The following is a 25022-nucleotide window of genomic DNA, read 5'->3' on the forward strand; positions in this document are numbered from 1 at the left end:
GCAAATTATCTCAGCGTAGCGCCACCACAGGTTGGCGCGAAGCGTACAAGAACATTTTGGCCGAAAATGCCTCCCAGATCGCTGGAAATGGCACTACACAGGACCATTTGTTAGCGCGAAGCGTACAAGCAAATTTTGGCCGAAAATGTCTCCCAGATCGCTGGAAATGACACTTCCCAGGCCTTGTAAGTTGCATCTAAGCACTTTCTATTTTGAAATTACTTAGCGATATCATTTAAAACAATGCTGAATGGGGGGGGGGGGGCGGGCGGTCGCCCCCATCCCAAAAATCGTCATGTTCCCCAACGACACGATCGAGTTCGAGACCAGCCACAGTTGGTTTCATAGCACAATTCTACACACGCGTTATGATAGACCATATATAGTATATATATAGATCATTAGTGAGAGAGAAAAATGGAAACGTCAAAAAATGGAGTTGTCGGTGTAAGGGGTAGGGTGAGTCAAACTTTTACGAAATCATTGATCCGTCACTGGCTACCCTTCAGCGCCGAATGATGTCACTGTTCCTCTTTCTCTTCCCGGTGTCTTCGCGTTTTTCTTTTACTCCCTCTTTTTCTCCTTTTTCTCTCTTTCTTCTTTTTCTTTTCTCTTCCTTCCTCTCTTCCTCTTCTTTTTTCCCCTCTTTTTTCCTTTTTTCTTTTTTTTTTCTCTCCTCTTTTTCTTACCCGGGGGGCGCGCGCCCCCAACGCCCCCCCCGGATACGCACCTGTACATGTAGGCTATATAATGTAAATATTGATGAACTTTAAATAGTTTATATTGTATCGAACAACCCGTTCTTGTGTAAACCTCTCCGCTGCTACAGCATTGAAAATTATTACGCCCGGAAATAGACGGCAAAACGGGAAGCTCATTGAAGGGAAATCTTGATAACTCGCGGGAAATCTCACACGCAGGGGAAAAGAATAATGTGGAAACAAGGTTAGTGAAAGAGCCAAAGAGGAAATACAATTTAAAAAAGACGATAAATAAGAAAAAACAGAAAAACTTACTAGTGTCTGGGACCCAAAATAGACGGGGGGCGAAGGGCGATTCGCCCTACGAAGTTGAAAAATCGGCCCAGAAAAGAAATCACGAGCGCTAAATAAAAATGCAAATACCACTAAAATCGCCCTCCACATGTACTGCTCAGTACAGTTAACGGGCGCCGCACATTTGGAAGATGACATAATACTGTGAAATAAATCACTGAAAAAACTCTGACTGCCGATCCTTTTGTTATAATACATATAACAGCTTGGTTTTGTACGTTCGCTCAGACACCACCTAGCTAGCTAAAAAAATATCGGTTCGTCGCGTGATTATTTTCGCACACCCGTGTATTTGTATTTTTCTCTCCCAGCTAGGTGTTGTGTATCACGGTACTGTGGAAAGAGTGAGCTAATATTGACAGCTCCTGCGATGTTTTCCTAATATACCTAAAAGGCAGGAGGGAAAAGTTTTTCGTCGTAGTAACGACCATGCAGTCTATCTCGTTACAAAACATCGCGAAATGTCTGACTACTTTTTAATAGGAAAGTCGGGAAACTATTATCTTAACACACTGTAGCATACGCAAACTGGAGCCTATACCGCAACTTTCTCAGGATTTTCAAAAAGTTCCCAAAATTATTGCAACGATATTTTCATTAGTTTCCCATGATTTTCAATATATTAGTATCATTAGAGTAGTGTAGTGCTGTAGCTGATGAATATTATTCCAGATTAAAACTGACCATTGTGTACATTTTATGAACAGTACGCAGGGGCGTATCCAGGATTTTCTAACCAGGGGGGCGCGAATTACTATCTAAGCGGAGCGCCACCTTCAGTTGGCGCGCAGCGTGCAAGAAAATGTCTGGGTTTGATACCCCTCAGATCACCGGAAATGGCACTTCTCGGGCTTGAAATGACCAACCAGATGTACACTTTTGCCTGAGAACCAAGTATTGCCCAATAGTTTTTTTTTTTTTTTTTTTCCATAAATAACCTTATTGAAGATTGTCACCAGTCACACATCATGTTCGACCTCATCGCATCTCCTGTAGATCATTTGCTTTTTGTAGGTGATTCTACGTCGCGGCTACAATACCCCGTCAGCCCCACTTTTCAAGGTTTTAAGCCCATTATTTGTTCAGAATTTGAAAATTCACAATTCTTGTGAATAAATTCACTTCAAAACATACCCATAATGTTGCACAAAGTTTCATCTATGGACAACCAATATAGAAAAACCTCCTTCAACCCCTAACAGACCGGTCAAAATTGCACGAGTGGAGAGTAGTGTGATGAAGAATGGTGGTCAGGGAACTTTCGAAAGTTCAGACACAGTTAATTTATTGGTGTATAAATATTAAAACCTCTTCTAACGGCTACTATAAAACTTCGTTGAAGGAATTGAAATACCAGATATTTCCGAAACCGAACACCACACACATCTACAGTTTGGAGGCTGTTCATCATTTTCATGCTAATTGATATGATGTGATATCTGCTGTTTGCTTTAAAAATTCGAATAATTGAAATGAGGCTGAAATAAATAACTATTATCTGTTTATTATGCAGTGCTCCACCAGTGGCGTAGCGATGAGCCTGGGGGTGGGCTCCTGGCCCAATGGGGCCCCCTATCAGGAGGTCCAAGCAAGGGGCGTCCGCAGAAATGTTTACAAGGTTACACACTACTTGATGCTATCTAAGCGGAAGGCAACCATCGGTTGGCGCGGAGCGTACCATGATTTTTTTTTTGCCCAAAAAAATACACCTAGATCGTCGGAAAAGACATTTCCCGTTCAAGTTGCATTTACATCGGTTATTTTGAGTTCTCATGTCTTAAGATTTTGACTTTCAATAATTTCAGTGATTCATCATCGGTACGTATGCAATGAACAAAACTAGAGAACTGTTTGTTGGGTGAAATCATTGAAATGTCAAATGCTTAACTTTCTTTTCAAATTTGTGATTTTCCAGGGGAGTGGGCAAGCCCCCCCCCCCCTACTGTATGGAGTATAACGGAGGCTGCTGTACAGATACAGTAATCAAACCTAAGCATAGGTCTAATTTCGGCTGAAACTTTGTCTCCATCTAATCCTAACTTCCTGTGCTTTCTACTTACCAGATACACCGATTATCGTTATTCTTACATTTTATTATTATATTTATATCCTTCTCTTTCAAATGAACGCAGTTTCAAGTCTGTTGGGTGTTGGGTTATTGTTTTAGATTTTTTTCAAAAAATCATATGTCCCGATGCTGTACTCAGTACAACATTGGCTGCAATTGGGTTTTAAATTATATACTTTGTTTTCATTATAATAATAAATAACACAAATATAGCTCGATACAGACATTAATACCCAATCAGCCCATGATCATGATGTCCGTATTCCGTATCACGTGAAAATATGAATATTGTCTTGGTCAGTCTTACATGAGTTTTTCTTTCTCAGTAAAACGGGCCCTCCCTATCCAAAGAGGTATCCTTTTTCTGTGCATCAGTATGGCGGAGCCACCTTTTGGTCGGGGCCACCGGCTCAGCACGGTCCGTAGGAGTTACGCTACTTTGCCCCACATTATTTTCATTTCGAAAGACGCACATTTTCAAGTTCATTACACACTGAAGGCTTCGATTCTCTATCTGCCTATAGTTTAGGGCAGATCTTAGGATTTTCATCCCTAGATATCGCTAGATATTGCTAGATATCCATACAGTACAGTGCCCTTGGGATTTTTGGATTTTGTCGGGACCTGATCTTGGGAAATTGCAAGTCGGGAGTGGTCACACTCCATGTAGGTCAGTGCACGACCTCTAGACGTCACTAATGCACAACCCGATCATTTGTTATGGATGAAGTGGTGCAGTGGCGTAGGAAGGTACTTTTGAGAGGGGGGCTGAAGACTGATGGCCGGCCTGGGGAGGGGTCTAAGGGGAGGGGGTGTCCCCCTCCCGTTTGGAATTTTTTGGCATTTCCAGGTGGCCTCAGATGCAATTTGGTGCAATATAGCACACTTCAACACCCACTCCATTTTGTAAAGAATTTTGCATTTTCACCTGGCCTTAGATGCAATTTGGTGCTTCAAATGAGATTTTTTTCTCATTTGGAAATGAAAAAGGGGTTTCTGACTTGCGGAGCGGGGGGGGGGGCGGAACGGTACTCCCCCCATATTTTTCACTGGGGGGCTGGCGCCCCCCAGCCCCCCGGTTCCTACGCCCTTGAAGTGGTGTGTTGCCGGATTTGTTAAGGTCTTGGTACTATTGGCGAAGGTTATTAATTAAGTTTCGTAACTCATCGGGAAGCGATTAGTGGGGTGGGGCGTAGGGTTGTGGGCGGGCGTTTTCATGCAGATGGGAACAATCTCAAGAAGTGATGGGTGGGTCCGCCCCCCCCTCTGCCCCGCTCATGATACGCCCTGGATCCACTACATGATATTCACAGGAGACGTGCTCAATTCTCCAATCGCATGCGGAATTTATGTGTCGATTCATTGTAAGAGTTACGGTACTAGGTTTGGGGTAACGATTATCATTCAGGTCGGACTGTATAACATTTTATCTCTGGATGGCAGTGTTGCATCGAAGGACATAGGTCATAGGTCTAGTGCAGTTCGCATATAGATCCTGGTCTAATACCGAAATGCGTCATGTTCCCCAACGACTTGGTCGAATTCGAGACCAGCCACAGTTGGTTTCATCATGGAGGTCTGTTTTTACCTCCATGGTTTCATAGCACAATTGTACAATTGATTAAGGCGTCCATACACACACACACATACCCGTTATGATAGACCATATATGTAATTATGTAATTATGACTGTTCCTCTTCTCTTTCCGGTGTCTTGTCGTTAATCTTCTACTCCCTCCTTTCTCCTTTTTCTCTCTTTCCTCTTTTTCTTTTCCCTTCCTTCCTCCTCTCCCCCCCTCTTTTCCCCTTTTTTCTTCTCTTTTTTTTCTCTCCTCTTTTTCTTACCCGGGGGCGCGCGCCCCCAACACCCACCTGGATACGCGCCTGGTACGTAACTTTTTAATTATGGGTCGCCATGATTAAAAGAATCAAGTAGGGTGAAAACGACAGGCTAGGCATGGTCCTACCACGGGCCCTAAGGCAAGCCCATGGACCCCATCTATAACTGTGTCGCGCTGCCTGCAGACTGACGCCTTCGGCGTTAGTATAGTATCACCCACAAAGTTCAGTGATTTGTTTTAACCCCAGGCTCATCCCTGTATATGGATGAAATTAACAGAATAAAGGCATAGCCTGCCTATACTTAACAAGATACACAGTAGGCTATTTTATAGTACATAACATAGACACTCTGTTAGACCAAAACTGAGCCTCGATCCTGTGATCAAAATGGAAAACTTTTCAGTTGGCTACAACGGTGTGTCTGGGGGATCAGATAAGGGGAAAGAGAAGCAGAAGAAGGGGAAACATGTGGTGAATAAGGAGTCCACTATCAAACGTTATTATTTGGGTGTTGAAATAAAGAGAGTGTATTGGTGTAACATCTTGAAAATGTATTACCTTTGTTTTTAGTCTTAGTCAATGGTAGGTCTACTTTTATAGTAATTAATTTTACCGATAAAATGTTGTAAAATTTAATCAATTTGTAGCTACAATTTATACAGGAGAACCAGCCCTCGCAACACCAAAAAAAAGCCCCCGTCATCAGTAAAACAGCCCTCGTAAAAAAATTTGCTTGTGCTGAAAAGAACCCTCGTCACCCAAAAAATATTTTGAGCCCTGCAGTTTGCGATGTTTGTTTATATTACATAATGATAATTGATATGGTACAATGTGACAGCCGGGGTATAGATTTATAATAAATTATGATCAGAGTGGTTTGATTACGTGAGATGAGACTACTTTGAGTATTGTCAAGGTAAGAACTCAAGAAACTGACACACTAAAACAGTTTGTTTAAAAAATTATATTTATTAGCTTTTTAAGTTCATATTAGCACTGGTCTTCAACGATCGCAAGTTGTTTTAATCGCCAAAAAGGTACACCAAATGGCGCAAATTGCATCCTCATTTGTAAAAAATCTCTAGCTTCTGATTGGGGCACATCCCCCCTCCGACACCCACCTGCGGCGCGATGGCTGCTTCGCAGCCATATGGTTCGCGGGAAATGATACCTTTCTTGCCGGGAAAAAAAAATATTGTTAACAGCCCTCTATTAATTTAGGTTTATTTTTTTCATAAAAGGGGTCTCCCTGTTTAGATCACATCAGTGAAAGCAGTGTGGTGTGACAAACAATAAATGCTCTTCTGAAATGACCATTGACCTCAACAACAGGCTTATTGCACTAAATTTGATAGATACATCAACATACTAAATATGACATTTGTCCTTTTTGAAATGTTGTGTAAAACTTGGTTCTTACAATTTGATCCCTAATGAGCTCAAACGACGATTGACCTCCGCCCACAACATTAGGCTTCTTGTACTCAATGTGGTACAATAATACCATATATGCGATCTGTCCAAGTTTCCCTTGCGATATTATGAATAGGTGCGTTTGTGTATAGAGCCAGGTAAGAGGAGAGTGAAGAAATTGTTTGGAATTTGTTGACTTCAAATGACCTTTGACCTCCATCAAAATCGATAAAAGGCTCCGAAGTTAAATTTGATACCATACATGTACAAACCAAATATGAGATTTGCCCAAGGTTCCCTTCTTGCTATATCATGTTTACAGGGCTTTCGTAATTTGACCTGTTGACTCCAAATGACCTTTGGGGTCAACTAAAAGCAATATTAGGCCCTCTTAAATTTGATATGATTCATCTACAAACAAAATATGAGATCAGTCCAAGCTTCCTTCCTTACAATATCATGTTAACAAGGTTTATACAATTTTTCTTTTGACCTCTACCAAAAACAATAGGCGTCTTGTACTCAATGTGCTGCTTCTACACACCAAATATGAGGTATGCTCCTGCTCACCTTCTTGAGATATCGTGTTTACAAGGTTCCTACAATTTGACCCAATGACCTTTGACCTCTTTGTACTTAATGTGGTTCATTTACATACTATATATGAGATCTGTTCGAGCTTACCTTCTTGAAATATCGTGTTTACAATGTTTTCACAGTTTGACCCCTGGTGACCACTAATGACATTTGACCTCCAAAAAAGCAATAGGCTTCTTGTACTACAGTGGTTCTTCTACACATTCAAGATGAGATTGGTCCAACCTTCCCTTTTTCAGATATCGTGTTTACAAGATATAGTTTTTACAAGCTGGGCGTCACAAACGCACACCTTCACGCCCGCGCGCACATACATATGCCATCATGAATGCAAAGGTTATCATCGAAATAAACAAAAACTTAAGTTCTCTGACACTTAACACAAGGACAAATGACGAGGCTTTTCCCGTCACATCAATGATGTTGGTCACGTGCTTGGTTGAAATATCAGTAAAGTTAAATCTAAATGACCTCAATGTTTAATACAGTGACGACGTAAGTTTTGGGAGCAAAAAATAAGTATCGGTCAGAAGTGTATTACAAAGTGTTTGTTTAATATTTTCATTGTTCAAAAAGTAAAAATTGATTGCACTATTGTTACAATGACGGTACAATCACTTTGAAACATATTTTGTTTACAATACAAAGTTTGTATGGGGTATGGATTTCGATTTCGTGCAATTATTATCAGTAGGTCTGCAATGCTTAGCAGGATTTAAAGTTCGTTCTCAATAAACAATCATTATCAAATGAATATACTTTTCGAAATAATTTCGTTATTATTATCGACAATAAAATAATGTATTACTTTGTGGCGGCACACATTACATATTAAATAATATCTTTCAATATTAAAATTACTTGGTTGGCTTAGTGTTCTACGATATTTGATATTTCTGGTAAGTTCCGAGATACACATATTTATAGACAAACCGAGGTGATAATGATAATAGCCTATTGTCATATGATCATTCCAGGGAATTATATTTAATATCCTAGATTTGATTGGATGCTATTAAGCTTACCATTTTAGGGTTATCTACTTAGCTCGCACAATGCTTTATACACAAAGTAAATACGATTTTAACTATCTACTTATCATTATTTAGCTCTTTGTTTACCACGCATAATACTTCTTCTCAAAACGAACTTAATGACCGTGCTATTTGTTTTTCTGCTAAAAAAGTAAAACACATTTGAGAAAATGCAACTGTGAAACGCATGATGCCGACAATCCAGCAGTGTCCGTTTATGCAAGGCGTTTAATAACGTAATTGAAAAGTCTGGAGCTAAACAATGGGAATCATAAAACAATGTTTATTCAAATATACATTCACTTCCTTCTACCTATAGTTAAATTGAGAGCTACACAATAATATGTTATCTAGTCAGACTCCTACCAATGAGAAGTGCTACTTCAAGAAGATAAACTGAACATAACAAGAATCATTCCTTCCTTAATACGTATTCATAACTTTGTGTTGTCTATAAACCCTCCTTTATTCAAACTTCTTTCAACAGGTTTATATTAGAGCAAGATGGGATACATTAAACACCAATAAAAGCAAGTTTGCTCATTTAAAGTAAAACTTACAAAGAATAACCAAAAATAAGGTCGAATGATGATTCGTAGTCACTGCTGTACATCTACTGACCTACTTAATGTCTGTTTCCATGGTGCCAGGTCGATAACGCGGACACCGCGGAAACCGATAAACCGAGTTCTGTTATCGAGATACCGGGTTCGCTCTCAACGGTTTCCGCTCTGTCGACCTTGCTATATAGCAAGGTCGAAAACGTGGAAAGCGCGCAAAGAAGAGGAATTTGTCAAGGGAGGGTGACGAATTTTTTTGGGCGTATTTCAGCCTATATATGCCAGGAGGGGTGGGAAAGGGCTTAGGTATTTTTATTTAACTAAATGCAGGTGGAAAACGGGGAAATGTTTTTTTACAAAATGAATGGCAAAAATAGAGGGTTTTGTCAAGGGATGGTGAAGAGTTTTCGGCGCATTTCAGTCAATATGCGCCAGGAAGGTTATGGGGTTGTAGGCTTTTTTCTCTAAATGCAGGTCGGAAACGCGAAAATGTTTTTTTTTTCAGTGGCGAAACTAGATGATTTTTCAAGGGAGGGTGAAATAGTGTTTCAAGCGCATTTCAGCTGTCATGCGCCAAAAAGAAGTGGGGGTTTAATATGTTACTTTTTTTACTTAATGCAGGTCGAAAACGCAAACATGTTTTTTACAATTTTGCGAAATTGCTTTTTAAGGAGTGTTAGCTCAGTGGTTAACGCCGGTGCCTTCCAATCATAAGGTCCCGAGTTCGAGTCACTTCAAGATTAATGTATGTCGTTCAGTTAGAGACTTGTTGACAATTGACAATTCATAATCATGGATGTTAAATATAAATCTAAGAGGCTGACTTCGGTCAGCCTGTGGCGTTGATAAGCCAAAGATGGCTTCTTCGCGAGTTCCTGCTTGCAGGAGGATCTAAAATACATACATACATACAATGGCGAGACTATAGGATTATGTCCAGGGAGGGTTAAGAGCTTTCGGCGCATTTCAGTCTATATGCGCCAGCGAAGGTGTGGGAAGGTGGGCTGAGGATTTGTTTCACTAAATGCATGTCGAAAACACGAAAATGTTTTTAACAAAGGCGGAAATAGAGGAGTTTGCTAAGGGAGAGAAAAGAAGTGTTTTTAGCCGGCGAAATTTCAGCCAATATGCGCCAGCAAAAGTGTGGGGAGGTGAGTTGAGGCTTTCTCACTAAATGCAGGCTGAACACGTGGAATGTTTATAACAAAGGCGAAACTAGAGGAGTTTGCTAAGGGAGGGAAAATGAGTGTTTTTGGCAGGCAAATTCCAGCTAATATGCGCCAGGAAGGGGTGAGGAGGGAGGTTGATGCTTTATTGACTAAATGCAGGTCGAAAACGATAACATATGATTATTCATCATGATTGGCTGGTCACGTGACTGTTTGAAATATCAATAAACTCAAACTAAAAATATGTCAATGTTTTATACAGTGACGGCGTAAATATCAAACTTGGGAGAAAAAAAACAATATTGGTACGGTAAGAAATATATTACAAAGCGTTAGGAATTCTTTTCAATCTTTGTATCAATATCGAGAGAGAACGCTGGACATTTTACGAAGAGTACTATTTTAGCATAGTTCGTGTAAAAGTTGGAAATGTCTGGTCGATGTGCGACCGACTGAATGCAATAACCACAGATCTATAATACCTGTATTACCAGTAACACAACACATCTCCTTTGGATTCTTTTCTGTTTTTGTTTCATTTTCCTTTCCTTCTATTTTTACTTGGCGACCACGTGACTATCACAATATACTGATATACACTTCTAATCAGCTCTACAGTGGACATTGGAAACAATATTTGTTTTTCGTGCGTACGTAAAATACTACGTACGTACGTCATATGTATTACTTACGTACGTGATAATGTTTGATTTTGTTTTATTTTATTCAGCAAATTATCATTCTTCATCTACATACACAAATTGCACATATAGAGAAACATTTAAAATACAAGATGGAAATAAACTTAAATGCATTAAAAAGAAAATAACATGCCAAGGATAACCCTTTGAGCTAAAAGCTTATTTCCAAAGGGGTCCTTAGGTTACGTTACGTTCACTAACTTAGGAGCATAGGCGTAGAAGCCCAATTTGATTTGGTGGGGGAGGGTGGGGGGGCTGTAACGACTTGCCCGAAAAATGTAACACAAATTTTCTCCTCGCCTTGCGCGCGTTTAACAGGTTAATGTGCATATTATATGCATCGGTTATTACATCGCAGGCCAATAACATACAATCAGTTGCCGGGATGCGAAATTCTTTTTCCCAACAGGTTTGCAATTACGGAGTTTTCAGCCAAACAGATTGCTCGTGAAGTCAGCATCAATAACGACCATCGCTTGGAAGTTCGAAGGCATACACTGAGTTACACACTGACACAAGTCTTGTTACGCGGTTTCCCTGCAAACGCCCTAACTTTACTTTTAATGCTTGGATAACATGTTGACCTTACTTATGATACATACGCTACATTCTATCGGGTTCGTGTTTACGTCATCCAAGATTCGTCAGCCGTTCTATTGAAATCAGAATTCGTTTCGTGGAATGGGTAGGCCTACACCAAAATCAACTTCACGACGCGGGTACAGTCTTGAATGAATATACGCAAAACAGTATAGTGTACAGTATGATATATTTCCGTCACTGCACTGTGTAGCATGGTGGGCTCATAATTGACGCACTTAAGGATTTGATCAACGATGTCTATCAAGGAAAAATCCAAATCACTCAACTGTATGTGTTTTTCATATGAGTAGTTCCTCAGAAATGTTATGATCTCAACATATTTAAGGTTCTGTGCTTATGAACCGTACAATTGAGCAGAATTTGACCACAAAATGTCTGCCGTGTCAAGTTCTTTCATACCCCTAAATTGACACATGCGTCGATAAGGTAGCTGTAGTGTAGGCCTTAGTATACATCCATTGACTTTAGATGCTGTTTGCTATGCTCTGAGCCTCTAAGCTCAGACAGGTCAGGTCCCAGAGAGTATGTTTTCATATTGAGGTAATGTTGGTTATTTTTAGGGTGTAAGATTTCCAAATGCCCCAAAAACGTGCAAATCTAGGGGGAGGGTGTTGAAAGCTTAAAAAATACCACAATTTGATCAGCAAATATAGCTGAAATGGATGCAGACATTTTGATAACCTCGAAGTGAAGTTTTCCATTGTTATGACGTAACTTTTCCGACCAATCATGAGCGATTATTTACACACAATTGCAAACCTGTTTGGGAAAAAAAAATCGCTACCCTTTCATATTTGTTATAATTATTGGGGAAGTCGTTACAAAAATAATGATTATAATAATATAAGTTTAGCCATTGAAAAACACAATGCAAATTATTTTTCATTCAGTAGGTGCCCGAAAAATTATCGGCATATTGCCCGAATTTTCGCAAAAATATTATTAATTTTAGGTTTACAGTCTTGTTCAGGGCCAAGGCCTTCTCACACAACTTTACAACTTAACCCTGGTCATTGGTAACTTGTCACACCTACACACCATAGTGTGCACAACTCAATCAATCTCTCTTGGGGCACCACAGTGCACTACAACCACGTGTCCCCCGGGGGACTTCCCATAGGGTGCAGCCACAAACCGGCGCACACAACTACAAGTTACCTCGCAAGTCCCCATTTATACACCTGAGTGAAGAGAGGCAATGGAGATAAAGTGCCAAGGACACAACGTATTGATCTGGCCAGGGCTCGAACCTGTAATCCTTGGATCACAAGTCCACTGCCTTAACCACTTGACCACAACGCCCTCAAATATTTATAGGTAGGGAGGGGTGCAGCCCCCTAGCCCCCACTCCCGCCTCCTACGCATTTGCTTAGGAGTAGCAGTATACGTACAGATTGTAACATATTGGCCTACGTACACGATACGTGAATATACGTACTGTATACTGTACGGTCTAACTAGATTATGATACAATAATACTTCTCGCTCACTGCACCTCGCTTGTATCAATCATCCGACCACAGAGTCAAGCTTAGTTTAAAGATTAAGCCGCGAACTAAAAAATGCCGGACAAGTTCATTCCTCTCCATCTTTGAAATAAAGATGTATCCCGCAGTATATCACGTAGACTCGCTTACGTTAGACAAGTGATAACATCATATCACATAATAAATACACGCACGTACGTACGTAGGCCTATATTCGTTATAATTATCACAAACGTAAGTAATGATATCACGTACTTACGTGTTATTTATTACATACGTACGTAATTATACTACGTACGTACGTAATATTATCACGTTTGTACGTGATAAATATCACGTACGTGCGCCCGCTTACGTTAGACAAGTGTTTACGTAGGTTATGTCACATACTTAAATCACGTACGAACGTACGTAGGCCTACATTCGTTATAACTATAACGTAAATACGTTATAATATCAAGTACGTACGTGATATTTATTACGTAGGTACGTAATAATACTACGTACGTAATATTATCACGTACGTACGTGAAGGATATCACGTTAGTACGCACGCTTACATTAGACAAGTGTTAACATAGGTTATGTCACATAATAAAAAAAACACATACGTACGTACTTACGTATGCCTATATTCGTGTGTTATAATATCACGTATTTAATATTAGTACGTATGTGTACACGTATATTACGTACGGAATGTTTTTACGAACGTATGTACGTAATAATATTTTTTTTACCGTCTAGAGCTTCGTAGTCTTGTTTTTATCTCAGCAACAAACATTTTATGTGCATGCAGGGCGTTCATGAACCGTATCGACATGATTTTTGAGGGGGTGGAGAAGGGGGGGGGTTAAGGGTCGATTTCGATATCAAGTAGCTTTGCTGAGACGAATATCAATGTGTCATTGAAAGCAGATCATGCGTTAATTATATTATAACTTCATTAACTGTACATTCAAAGCCACATTGTAAGGTATTCCTGGTTACTGTTATTGAATGGGTCATGCAGTCACCAAGAGACCCGTTTGTCATCTCTCTCTCTCTCTCTCTCTCTCTCTCTCTCTCTTAATTAGTTTTTTAACATGTGAGTGGTGAGGAAGGGAGGTGAGCGATTTTTGACTGGTTTATTTAATTTCTTTCTGTTCTATCATGATTACGTCAATATGTGAAAACAGGATAATCTCAGTTCCGACAATGACAATGACCACATTTACGACCAGGATGTTACGCTGGCAGTTGTATAAGTGTTTATTCTGATTGTTAACTTGTGGGTTCATTCATTGTGTATCGGGGATAAAAATTGGTAGTTCATTTTGTTAGCGTGTGTTATTACTATGATAAAGGTGATGACATCTTTCTAAGTTTGCTACATACAATAAAGTTGCAATTTGAAAGCGATTTCAAATTGTTATTGTCCATTATAAATGTTAAACTTATGAAGCACCCCTAATATTTCCCAATAGTAGTGTCTATAGTTTTGTCCCCCTGTATAATATACATTTCCCCTTCACTTTTATTTTCCATTTTCCTCTTATCTCTTTGTGGCATTTTCTAGTAACGCTCCACAGAGTCAGTGAACTGTGGCATTACACCTCAGTGGACTAATTCCTGCTAGAAGGACCATTGTGTGGTTTGGGTCACACTTAGGTTACTCTTAGGTAACGCTAAGTTAGTGATAATTAATCTGTTATTCACAACATTAACAGACCAGGCCTTGTTTTATTTCTTCCTTAAGTGTAGTAAGTTATCGTCACGCTCTCTGTAATCTCTGGTGGAGTAAGTTTAATATGTGGGAAGACAGTTTATCTACTTCCTGGAGTATTGGTAGCCAGTTTAAGTAAAATCTTCTCTGGTAGGGTGGGGTAACATCCTTCCCTTAGTTCTAAGAATGGCAAGTTTGCAAGCAACTCTACCATTCACCAAGACACTCCAAGCTGCCATGCACCTGGCTGTACCAGATTGTACCAGTGTCATTAGAAATTAATTATATTAATTTCTACACAGGTAAGAGTTCATCTTTTAACTTTGCCCCAGACCCTTCAGGAACCTATTCATTTTCATTGTGCATACATAGTGCAGGCGCGTATCCAGGATTTTCTAACCCGGGTTGGCGCGAATTACTATCTAAGCGGAGCGCCACCATCGGTTGGCGCGCAACGTTCAAGAAAATGTCTGGTTTTGATACCCCTCAGATCACCGGAAATGGCACTTCTCGGGCTTGAAAATGACCAACCAGATGTACACTTTTACCTGAGAACCAATTATTTCCCAATAGTTTTTTTTTTTCATCCATAACCTTTTTGAAGATTGTCACCAGTCACACATCATGTTCGACCTGATCGCATCTCCTGTGGATCATTGCTTTTGTAGGTGATTCTACGTCGCGGTCCACAATACCCGACAGCCCCACTTTTCAAGGTTTTCAGCCCATTATTTGTTCAGAATTTGAAAATTCACATTTTTCTTGAATAAACTCACTTCAAAACATACCCATAATGTTGCAAAAAATTTCATCTATGGACAACCAATATAGAAAAACCTCCTTGAACCTCTAACAGACCGGTCAAAATTACACGAGTAGAGGGAAGTATGAAGAAGAATGTTGGTGAGGAAATTTTCGAAAATTCAGACACACTAATTTATTGGTGTAGAAATATTAAAGCCTCTTATAACGGCTATTATAAAACTTGGTTGAAGGAAATGAAAAAAATAGCAGTTATTTCCTTCAACCGAACACTACACACATAGGCGTAGGAGGCGGGGGCTCCTACTGAAAGAAAAATAATTGCAATGATGTAGCTAAAGGAAATGAATAGTTTAAAAAATATCTCCTTGATAATTAAAATAAAGTTGTAAGCTTGGCCGACTAATTCGACATTAATATAAAAGAGAATTTTACATAATTGGACCTCCATGCTTTCCCTCCATCTAATGAGACATTTCGTTGTTTACAGCATCCCGCGGTTTACTGGGCAATTTCCACGAACAGTAAGGTACACGATGGCATGCGATGTAATAACCGATACTTACTTATATAATATTGACATTAAGATGTTGAACGCGCGCGGAGCGCGCAAAAAATTTAGGTTGTATTTTTCGGGTAAGTCGTTACAGCCCCCCAAATCAAATGGGTTACTATGACTACACACATCGACAGTTTTAAGGCTGTTCAACCTGGAACCTCGATTTTCATGCTCACTGATATGATGTGATATTTGCTGTTTGCTTTACAAATTCGAACAGGCGCGTAGTGATAATTTGCCAAGGGAGGGGCATGTAGGCAAACTATCTAAGCGTAGCGCCACCACGAGTTGGCGCGAAGCGTACAAGAAAATTTTCGCCGAAAATGCCTCCCAGATCGCTGGAAATGACACTTCCACTGCCTTGTAAGTTGCATCTAAGCATTTTCTATTTTGAAATTACTAGCGATATCATCAAAAAAAATATGCTCGAGGGGGCGGTCGCCCCTTTCCCGAAATGCGTCATGTTCCCCGACGACTCGGTCGAGTTCGAGACCAGCCACAGTTGGTTTCATAGCACAATTCTTTAAGGCGTCCACACACACACGCACGTTATGTTAGACTATATATAGCATATATATAGATACATTAGTGAGAGAGGAAAAATGGAAACGTCAAACATTGAGTTGTCGGTGAAAGGGGTAGGGTGAGGCGCACGCCCCTTCCGACATCCTCGATCCGTCACTGGCTACCCGGCCATGTGTATAAAAAAGGGATCGGCGCTGTAATGATGTCCCCCTTCGTCTTTCTGTTCCCGGTGTCTTGGCGTATTTCTTCTACTCCCTCCTCGTTTTTCTCTCCTTCTTCTTTTTCTTTTCCCTTCCTTCCTCCTCCTCTTTTTCCCCTCTTTTTTCCCTTTTTTTCTTCTCTTTTTTTCTTCTCTTTTTTTCATCTCCTCTTTTTCTTACCCGGGAGGAGCGCGCCCCCAATGCCCCCCTGGATACGCGCCTGTGGTGTATTTTACTTGCAAATGTATTCTTGTTAGTTCTGTGCTGGCAATGCGCACATAGAATATATAGCAGCCCTCAATAAGTGTAATTGTGTTGTATTTACGTTTACTTATTTTGATCCTGTGATGGCTGAATGCACACAGAATGTAATTATTAATTAAACGTTTTGTATCTGTACTGGCTATACAGGGTCTACAGGTGAGATCATTATTATTGTTAACCTGTTGTTTTATAGTATGTTTATAAGGTTGATTATGGCACTTATAATGCCCTCAACCGTTGCCATTAAGTGTATTGTTATGCTCTCACCTACATTGAGTTAATGTAAGAGTATTGGAGTACTTTAGGTTATGGTCTAACGAGAACCCACATTGATATATTTATTTAGTTTATTATGTACTCCTACGATATGTCTAGTATTACCCGTTACTGTAATGTACTCATATTCGTATCTAGTTGTACTAAGTTTCCCTTATTCGACCTATGTTTAGATCCCATGATGCAATGCTACACTTTTACTTGTTGCCATGGTGATAGGAATAGGAATGAACCTTCGTATTATTTTTTCCCCTGCTAAACACGAACAATATATCATCTCCATCTCGCATATTCAATACAATAAAACCAAACGACTATTGGTTGTAATGGAAAACACTAAATCAACCAACATTTGATGATGATAATGCCACTATAAAACACCCAGTGCTTACGTTTCGCTGTAAGTGTCGAAGACGATTAACGCTCACTTGATATTATGTTATAAGAGCAAAACAATCGACAGGGCTGGCTAACTTGAAAATAAATTGAAATGTTCGTCTTTCATTTGAATTGTTTAGCAGTTAAAGGGTAACCCCTTTTTCCTTGTCCACAGCTTAAGTAATGTCGTATTATATGGAGCATAATTTGGTAGCTTTATACGCAATAATGGAATTATGTAACTATTGTATAAACCTCAAATATTTTCAAAGTGAAGTTTGTTCAACTTTGTAGAACAAAATGTTCTTCACAGAACTAGGCAATTAAAAACCCACAATGTTTGCATCAACACATTAGATTTGTGAGTTGCATTAAGAGCTATTCAATGATGCGTTAAAATTAAGCAGACTGGTTATACCAACGAGAAGGAAAAAACATTGACGAAAGGGAAATAAAATATTCCTTCTATTAAATTTGAGATAGGAGCAAGTGAGGGATGTTTTAAACAACCAAGGAAATCAAGTTTGCACTTTTAAAATATATGGACAGAGAATAACTACACAATGAGAACACGATATAAATAGGCGTAGGATGCGGGTGGGGGTGCGGGGCTGCTTACGATGTAGCTAAATGTAATTAATAGTTAAAAAATTCTAAGCTTGCCCGACTAATTCGCCATTACTAATGTAATATCCTATATGATATGTAAAATAACATGTTGAACGCGCGGACCGCGCGAAAAACTATTGGTTATATTTTTCGGGCAAGTCGTTACAGCCCCCCCCCCCCACCTCCAATCAAATTGGGCTCCTACGCCTATGACGATATATCTAACCAGTATTGAATAAAATGATGCATTATTCCCAGCCACTGTTACACACGGACTGACCTACTTAGTGTCGGTTCCCATAGTTACGTTATATTACGTTATGGTTACGTTTAGAAAGTAACTTATTTGAATCAATCGTCTGTATAATGTAAGCCATGTCTGTATTTGTGCATACAACTATTGCAGAAGGTGATTAAGCCTACTGTGTGTACTAAAACGGTGATGATGTTATCAGGTAGAAACGGAATGGATTTGATTGGCTCACTAAACGATTTTGTTCGAAGGGGGATGGCGAAGGGCGGGGTGGCGAAGGGAGGGGTGGCGAAGGGAAGGGTACGTGGCGGGTACAGGTAAGGTGTCTGAAAGGGGAGTGGGGCAGAGGGAGCTAGACTAAACCTACTGCAGAGCAGACTGGAACTGTTTGTTTGTATTATTATGTGGTACAGTTAGAAAGTAACTTATTATAATCAATCGTCTGTATAATGTAAGCAACTATTGCAGAAGGTGATTTAGCCTACTGTGTGTACTAAAACGGTGATTATGTTATCGGGTAGAAACATGGAATGTATTTGATAGTCTCTCTAAAAACATACATGTATCTCTCTGAAGGGGATGGCGAGGGGGGGGGGTGGGTTAGGGAACAGGTAAGGTGTCTAAAAGGGAAGAGGGGCATATGGGTCTAGACTTAACTTACTGACCTTTTGACCCTGGTTTCAGATGTAGTTTGGTCTCCTGATTCCGAAAAACAACAAGACAAGTCTGTACAGCCATCCTAACTCCGACCGAAAACTTTGACCCCATATGACTTCGCACACGAAGGTCACACGGGGTCAACCTATTGACATTTATGATCAGAAGGTACATTTGACATCTGAAATTAGCATCGAAACTGTAAAAATCCCCAAAACACTTAAAGGTCACCAGAGGTCAAATTGAGGTCAAGGGTCACCCAGATGCGGGTCGACAATTTGATTACATTGAAATAACTCCCAACCCTAAAGGACAATTCGTTCTCAAGTTATCGCTAAAATACTAGTTTCTTAACATTAATTGGCCTTTGGTGACCTTGAATCACATAAATGTTAAATTTCAAAATGTTCCCCTAACCAGTTCACAACTTGTCCCAAAATATCAACCTTGTTACACATTGGCACTGGGAGTTATTGCAGTTTTAATATTTTAGGTTTTTGGACCATAACTGACCTTTGTGGTCACCCAAAACAATAGGGCACACCTTCATGATATGGCGTACCTATAGTGCAAGTTTGCCTTAATCCAGCTTTACCTTATTGAAATAGAGCGTACCCAAGCAAGTTTCACAGACGCACACACAGACGCACACACACACACACACACATGCCAACCTGACTACATAGGTTCCTTTTGCTAACGCAAGGAACCAAAATGTTTATTTAAATATACGTTCACTACCTTCTACCTATAGTTAAATCGAGGGCTATGCAATAATGTGTTATCTAGTCAGACTCCTGCCAACGAGAAGTGCTACTTAAATTCAAGATAAACTGAACATAACAAGAATCATTCCTTTCTTTCAAACTGTATGTATGACTTTGTGTTGTCTATACACATAAGCTTAGGAGGTCAATATGATTGGGGGATGAGGGGGGGGGGGGGCTGTAATGACCTGCCCGAAAAAATATATCCATATATCAAATACATACAATAATTTGCCGTGTCATTATCAAAATGGCGAGTTAGTCGGGGAAGCTTAGAACTATTAATTACCAAGAAGATTTTTTAAACTATTGATTTCCTTTAGTGACATCATTCCATTTTATTTTTCTTTCAGGAGTAGGTGCCCGACAAATTCTCAGCATATTGCCCGAATTTTCACAAAAATATTTGATTGGGGGGAGGGCTGCATCCTAGTCCCCCGCCTCCTACGCGTATAAATCCTCCTCTATTAAAGTTTCCTTCGACTGGTTAATATTACAGCATGTGGGGATACATTAAACAACCAATGAAAGTAAGTTTGCTCATTTGAAGTAAATCTTAAAAAGAATAACCAAAAAATAAGAACGCAACGTATGCAATAACACGGCGTATGACCAATAAAAATATGTTGTGTGAAGGATTTCCACAATGAATGATTCGTAGTCACTGCAGTACACCTACTGACCTACTTAATGTCTGTTTCCATGGTAACTTTGACACGTTCACTGACAACATTTGATGGGTACAATGGGCACATGGCTCGTTTACCTACTTCTATTCATAGCTTAAACTGGCCTGCGTCATCTATTATTATGATAATGAGGTATTTTCGGGAGTTCCAGGTGCGGCATTCTTACTATTGACTGGGGAAAAATACTTTGAATCAATGGTATGTATAACGTAAGCTCTTTATTGTTTTGTACAGAAAACTTTTTGGGAAAGAAATTGGGCCTACTGTGTGTACTGAAACGGTGATGGTGTTATCGAGTAGAAACACGGATTGGATTTGATGGGCTCACCAAAAACGAGTTTGCTCGAAGGAGATGCCAAAGGATGGGGATGGCGAAGGAAAGGGGATGGCGAACGGAAGGGTGGTGGCGGGTACAGGCTAGGTGTCTGGAAGGAGAGTGGATCAGAGGGGACTAGACTAAACTTACTTCAGAGCCGACTATGATTGGGGTAAAGTATTAGTCTAGATAGGGAATAAATACTCTGTGTTAATTTGTTTTTTTAGTCAGACCAAACAAAACTCCGAAAGTGTATTATTACCATTGATATTTCCCCCCCGATTACACTTATTTCAGGAATGGCGGTATTGCACATATAACATATGTTAAGTAGTTTTCATTTCTCAGGTATTTCGTTGATGTCACTACTAAATAGTTTTTTTTTCGAGTGTCGGTTGAGGCGGTGGGGAGGAAGATGGTGTGGGGAGAGGCGCAACTTAAATATATATATTGCTAGTAACACGTCGGCTGTAAGTTGAAGACGTCACTGATCACATTAAATTGCGAATGGTAAGGCCGGTATGAAAAACTCTTTATGAGGTTTGATCTGTGGGACCAATGAATGCCAGAAGAGTAGTAGTTTGTTTGTATGAACATGTTCAGTTTGTCTGGCTATGAGTAATCTATGACGTTACTGTAACCAATGATTCCTGAGTCTTGTCTGAGAAAAAGAAATAAATTCAAGTATTAGGTTTACGCCTCTGTCTATTAAACTTCAATCTATTCTTAATAGGCCTAAGTAAAGGAAACAATGGACATGAAGAAACAAATAAAACACAAGTAATTGATAATGGAGCTGGAGATAAAACAACCACTCGGTGACAGGAAAAAAGAGGGTGATAATAGGATTCGGGTGGGAAAAGGGTAAACATGAATTATAAAAGGGAAATTGCGAATAATCAAGAGGTTATTGATGGTACGTTGAAGAAGTAAGTATGGTAACAATGGATTGGTAAATGGGAGGTGTCGGGAATGTATTGAGTAAACCGATGTTCGAATGACATATGAGTGAAAGGGCAGGGGTGGGGAAGGTGGGTCAACAACAACACTACAATAATAAGGACAATGCAGGTATTTCATGATCGATACAAGTATGAAGTAATATAATGTACGGTTATTACATTTAAACAAAGGGAATGATTTAATGAATTTTGTTTATGAATTTATGAGTTTAAAAAGGATGAAGCCCACGATGTCCCAACTTTGTTTTACTTGTTCTTTAAAATAATGAGTGAAATACGAACTAGTTTAACTGATTTGGGATGACATTGTATTTCAAAAGACGTTAATGTATTTCTGAGTGGATCACATTTCTATCGCTGGAATTTATGCGATGGATATTTGCCTTAACTGACTGTTATTATAATAAAAAAAAAAACAATTGAACTTTATATATTACTTTGTTAAAATTCCTTTTATTTATATTTTTATTTGTTAACTTATTATCAGTAACTAATTTTGAAACTGCAACAACTGAAACTGTTTGATCGGTTGCTTGTTTGGTATAAATTTCACTTTTTTTTTTGGGGGGGGGGGTTTAACAATAAATGTTTAAGTTTTTTTTTCTATTTTACATTGCCATTATTTATCTAATTTATATAAATAATATTAAACACTTTTCTTAAATACCATTTTCATAACTGAATTTTGTTTGTTTGGTGGTTTCACCTTCAAAAGTAACATTTAGTACTTATAAACTAAAAAAATATATTTTAGAATATTCATTACACTCACTAGAATTATTAAAATCCACCTACTTTGTGTATATAACTCTAATTTGATCCTTATAAACAATTCTGACACTCTAAAACCTATTTCTTAGTTAAAATTTAACAATAAACTTAACAAAGAACGTTTTAAATAACCCTCACTCGTTCCCCACCTCTCTCTTACCAACATCTTCTTAAAATATTCACTATTAATACTTTATACTTTGTTTTATTCATCATGACATCCTACATTATTCTTCTCGCGATGACCTAATTATTAAAATGAATCCAACTAAACTAATTTAATCCAATCCTCGGCATTAAAATAAAGCAGACTTTACATTCTATATTGTTAGTTTAATATTGATAACTTTTATTAAGTAAATCAATTCCCTGTTTAACTGTTATGATGATTATAACATCTACACCGGAATACTTACCTCAGCTCCTTCAAGCTTGTACAGTGTGAGGAGTAAGACAAGATGGCCTCCCACTCTTCATTAGTTAGTCTCCTGTTGCCGTCATAGATCCGCAGCTTCTGGAGAGAACTCAGGATAGAGAGAGAGAGACCAGACTCAAGGATAAGGTTCAGACCAGACTCATCAACTCTAGGAGAACAGTACCGTAGCCACACACAGAAAATAGGAAACTAAAATGAGAGAATAGAGTTACTGATAATAGAGAAGATATAAATTAATAGATTGGATTTGGTTAGAATTATAATTATCATCAAATTGTAAATGATATAAATAACAAAATAACAAGAAAGGAATATAGAGCGATAAACGAGGACATTTAGGTAGTGTTAATTTAAAAATAGGAATAAATTAGTTCAACGGAATTAAGGGATTGATTTTAAGGGGAGTCAAGTACAAACAGAAATAAATGGTTTAGATTAGAGGAAAGTAAGTCGGTAATGTAGGATTTATAGGATTATGTTTATTGTGTTACGATTAAAAAATCGATTACAGGTTTCATAGATAGTAAGGTTTATTAAAATAAGAATATAAGGATGCAAATGAAAAGAGAGAAGCATTTTTTTTTTAATTAATTGCAAACAAATCTAAAAGACGGGATGAGAAAGTTACAAAGATCCTGTAATCAAAATGTAGACTACTCCATTTTTTTTCAATAAAAGTATTGATCATTTTTATTTGAATGTGTTTTAATTTAGAACTTTCAGAAGGAAAATGTGGTTTAAAATTTAAATATTAGTCACTAATATAATAGGAATCGTGAATGGAAACCTCCAATGCAACTAATGGAAGTAATATTTTGTTTTATAAAGTTTCAAGGATTTTTTGGAAGAATTATATAAAATAAATAAGTTTTTACTGATAACTAGGATGCAATTTACAGAAGCAGATGTATATCAAATACATGTTTTTATAAAGCAAGAAAGGTTGTTGAGGCTTAAACTAATATTTTAATTAACAAATTATTTCATTATTGAACCAAATCCATACGATTCAGCTTGAATTTAAGTTTCCAGTTAATATGATTTGTTTAGATGATGATGTCTATCTGCTTTTATTTCTCTAAAGGCTAATTTAATTTTTTTAAAATAATATCACATGGATTTTACCGATAGTCTCCTGAATTATCAACTTCATCCCTAAGTTACTGAGAATTGAGTGTGACTTTATTTCTAGTGGATTTCTCGAAATGTAACATTTTGCTTTTTTTGTGTTTGTAGATATTCCTAAATTTGGTAATGCGTATGATCTTAACTTTCAAAAATGTATAGTTTCTCCCAATTAAATATCACCACCTCCTTTGTTTACTTTTTCATTACAAAAAATAGCATGTTATCTTGAAACATTCCACATCCTTGACTGTTTAATTATATTAATTAATGTCTACTTTTCAGAGTTTATTTGGGTTGATTGGATCTTCATTGTAATATCTTCTGTTACTATGGAGTTTCTGCGGGTGTGAACAGTTAGCGGACAAACGTAGATTAACAACACGAGAGATGAATCAGTTAATTACAATTTTAATGAGAGGATGACGTTCTTTTTAAAGTAAACATCTGTTATTGATTGGTAAAAGTGCACATTTGTGGTGCACTTTTAACTTTAAAAACGTTTAAAGTTTTTAACTTGATGATGTGGACATATCTCTGGTGGCTTGGAAATGACGTACGATTTTTAAAATTAATTAGAAAAAATTAAGAGAAAACGAATTGTAACTGTAAGCGGAACACGACTTTCGAATTACTGCAAAGACATTAACGAAAATAGTCAACAACTTGGCTAATTGTTGATATTATTCATGATGTACATTTTCCAAGAATGTCCTCTTTCTGAAAGTAATATGGTATTGTTTGACTGAATTTTTAAGACTTGTAAGCTAACCGTAGCCTATATTAGTCTTGCCTTTTGCCAAGTATGGCCTAACCAATGCAACATTCCTAGCCTAGGCTTCTATACCATACCGTCAAATGATCTCACTGATCAATATTACTTGTTTAGCTATTAGCAGCGGTTTGCTCTCCAAAAATTAGTCTAATTTGAAAATCAATTTAACACGTCCATTGTAACAAACAACTGAACGAAACAACATTTTAACCTCCTCCAATATAACACTTTACCATTCATGAATCACCGATTTTCATATACAGGTGTTTTTTACATCGGTCTTGGCATATTGGCGCCAATGAAAATAAAATAAAATCAGTGTTGTTCAAGAGACGCAACGTTGTGTATGCCCGGTGAAAACAGACAGTTTACAAACTGATGTTTATTGGGCATATGGTACGGAAAATGACGAGGCTCTCAAGACTTTTTTACCCAAATGTTTGAAGATTAATTTGCGGCGTGTG

At 38.4% G+C, this 25022-nt stretch overlaps 2 protein-coding genes across 2 annotated transcripts in view; both read right to left on the minus strand.

The window, feature by feature from the left end:
- The window catches only part of LOC139982191 (uncharacterized), a 297534-nt gene that overhangs the window by 157961 nt on the left and 114551 nt on the right, over nt 1–25022 (minus strand). The gene's annotated exons all lie outside the window — the stretch shown is intronic.
- Nucleotides 1–25022, minus strand: part of LOC139982553 (uncharacterized) — a 139997-nt gene that overhangs the window by 26497 nt on the left and 88478 nt on the right. Inside the window, exon 10 of the mRNA XM_071995446.1 lies at nt 22639–22847. Coding sequence (XP_071851547.1) covers nt 22639–22847 — 209 coding nt within the window. The remainder of the gene's footprint in view (nt 1–22638; nt 22848–25022) is intronic.

This window comes from Apostichopus japonicus, chromosome 16 (genome assembly GCF_037975245.1).
Source record: "Apostichopus japonicus isolate 1M-3 chromosome 16, ASM3797524v1, whole genome shotgun sequence".
Lineage (NCBI taxonomy): Eukaryota > Metazoa > Echinodermata > Holothuroidea > Aspidochirotida > Stichopodidae > Apostichopus > Apostichopus japonicus.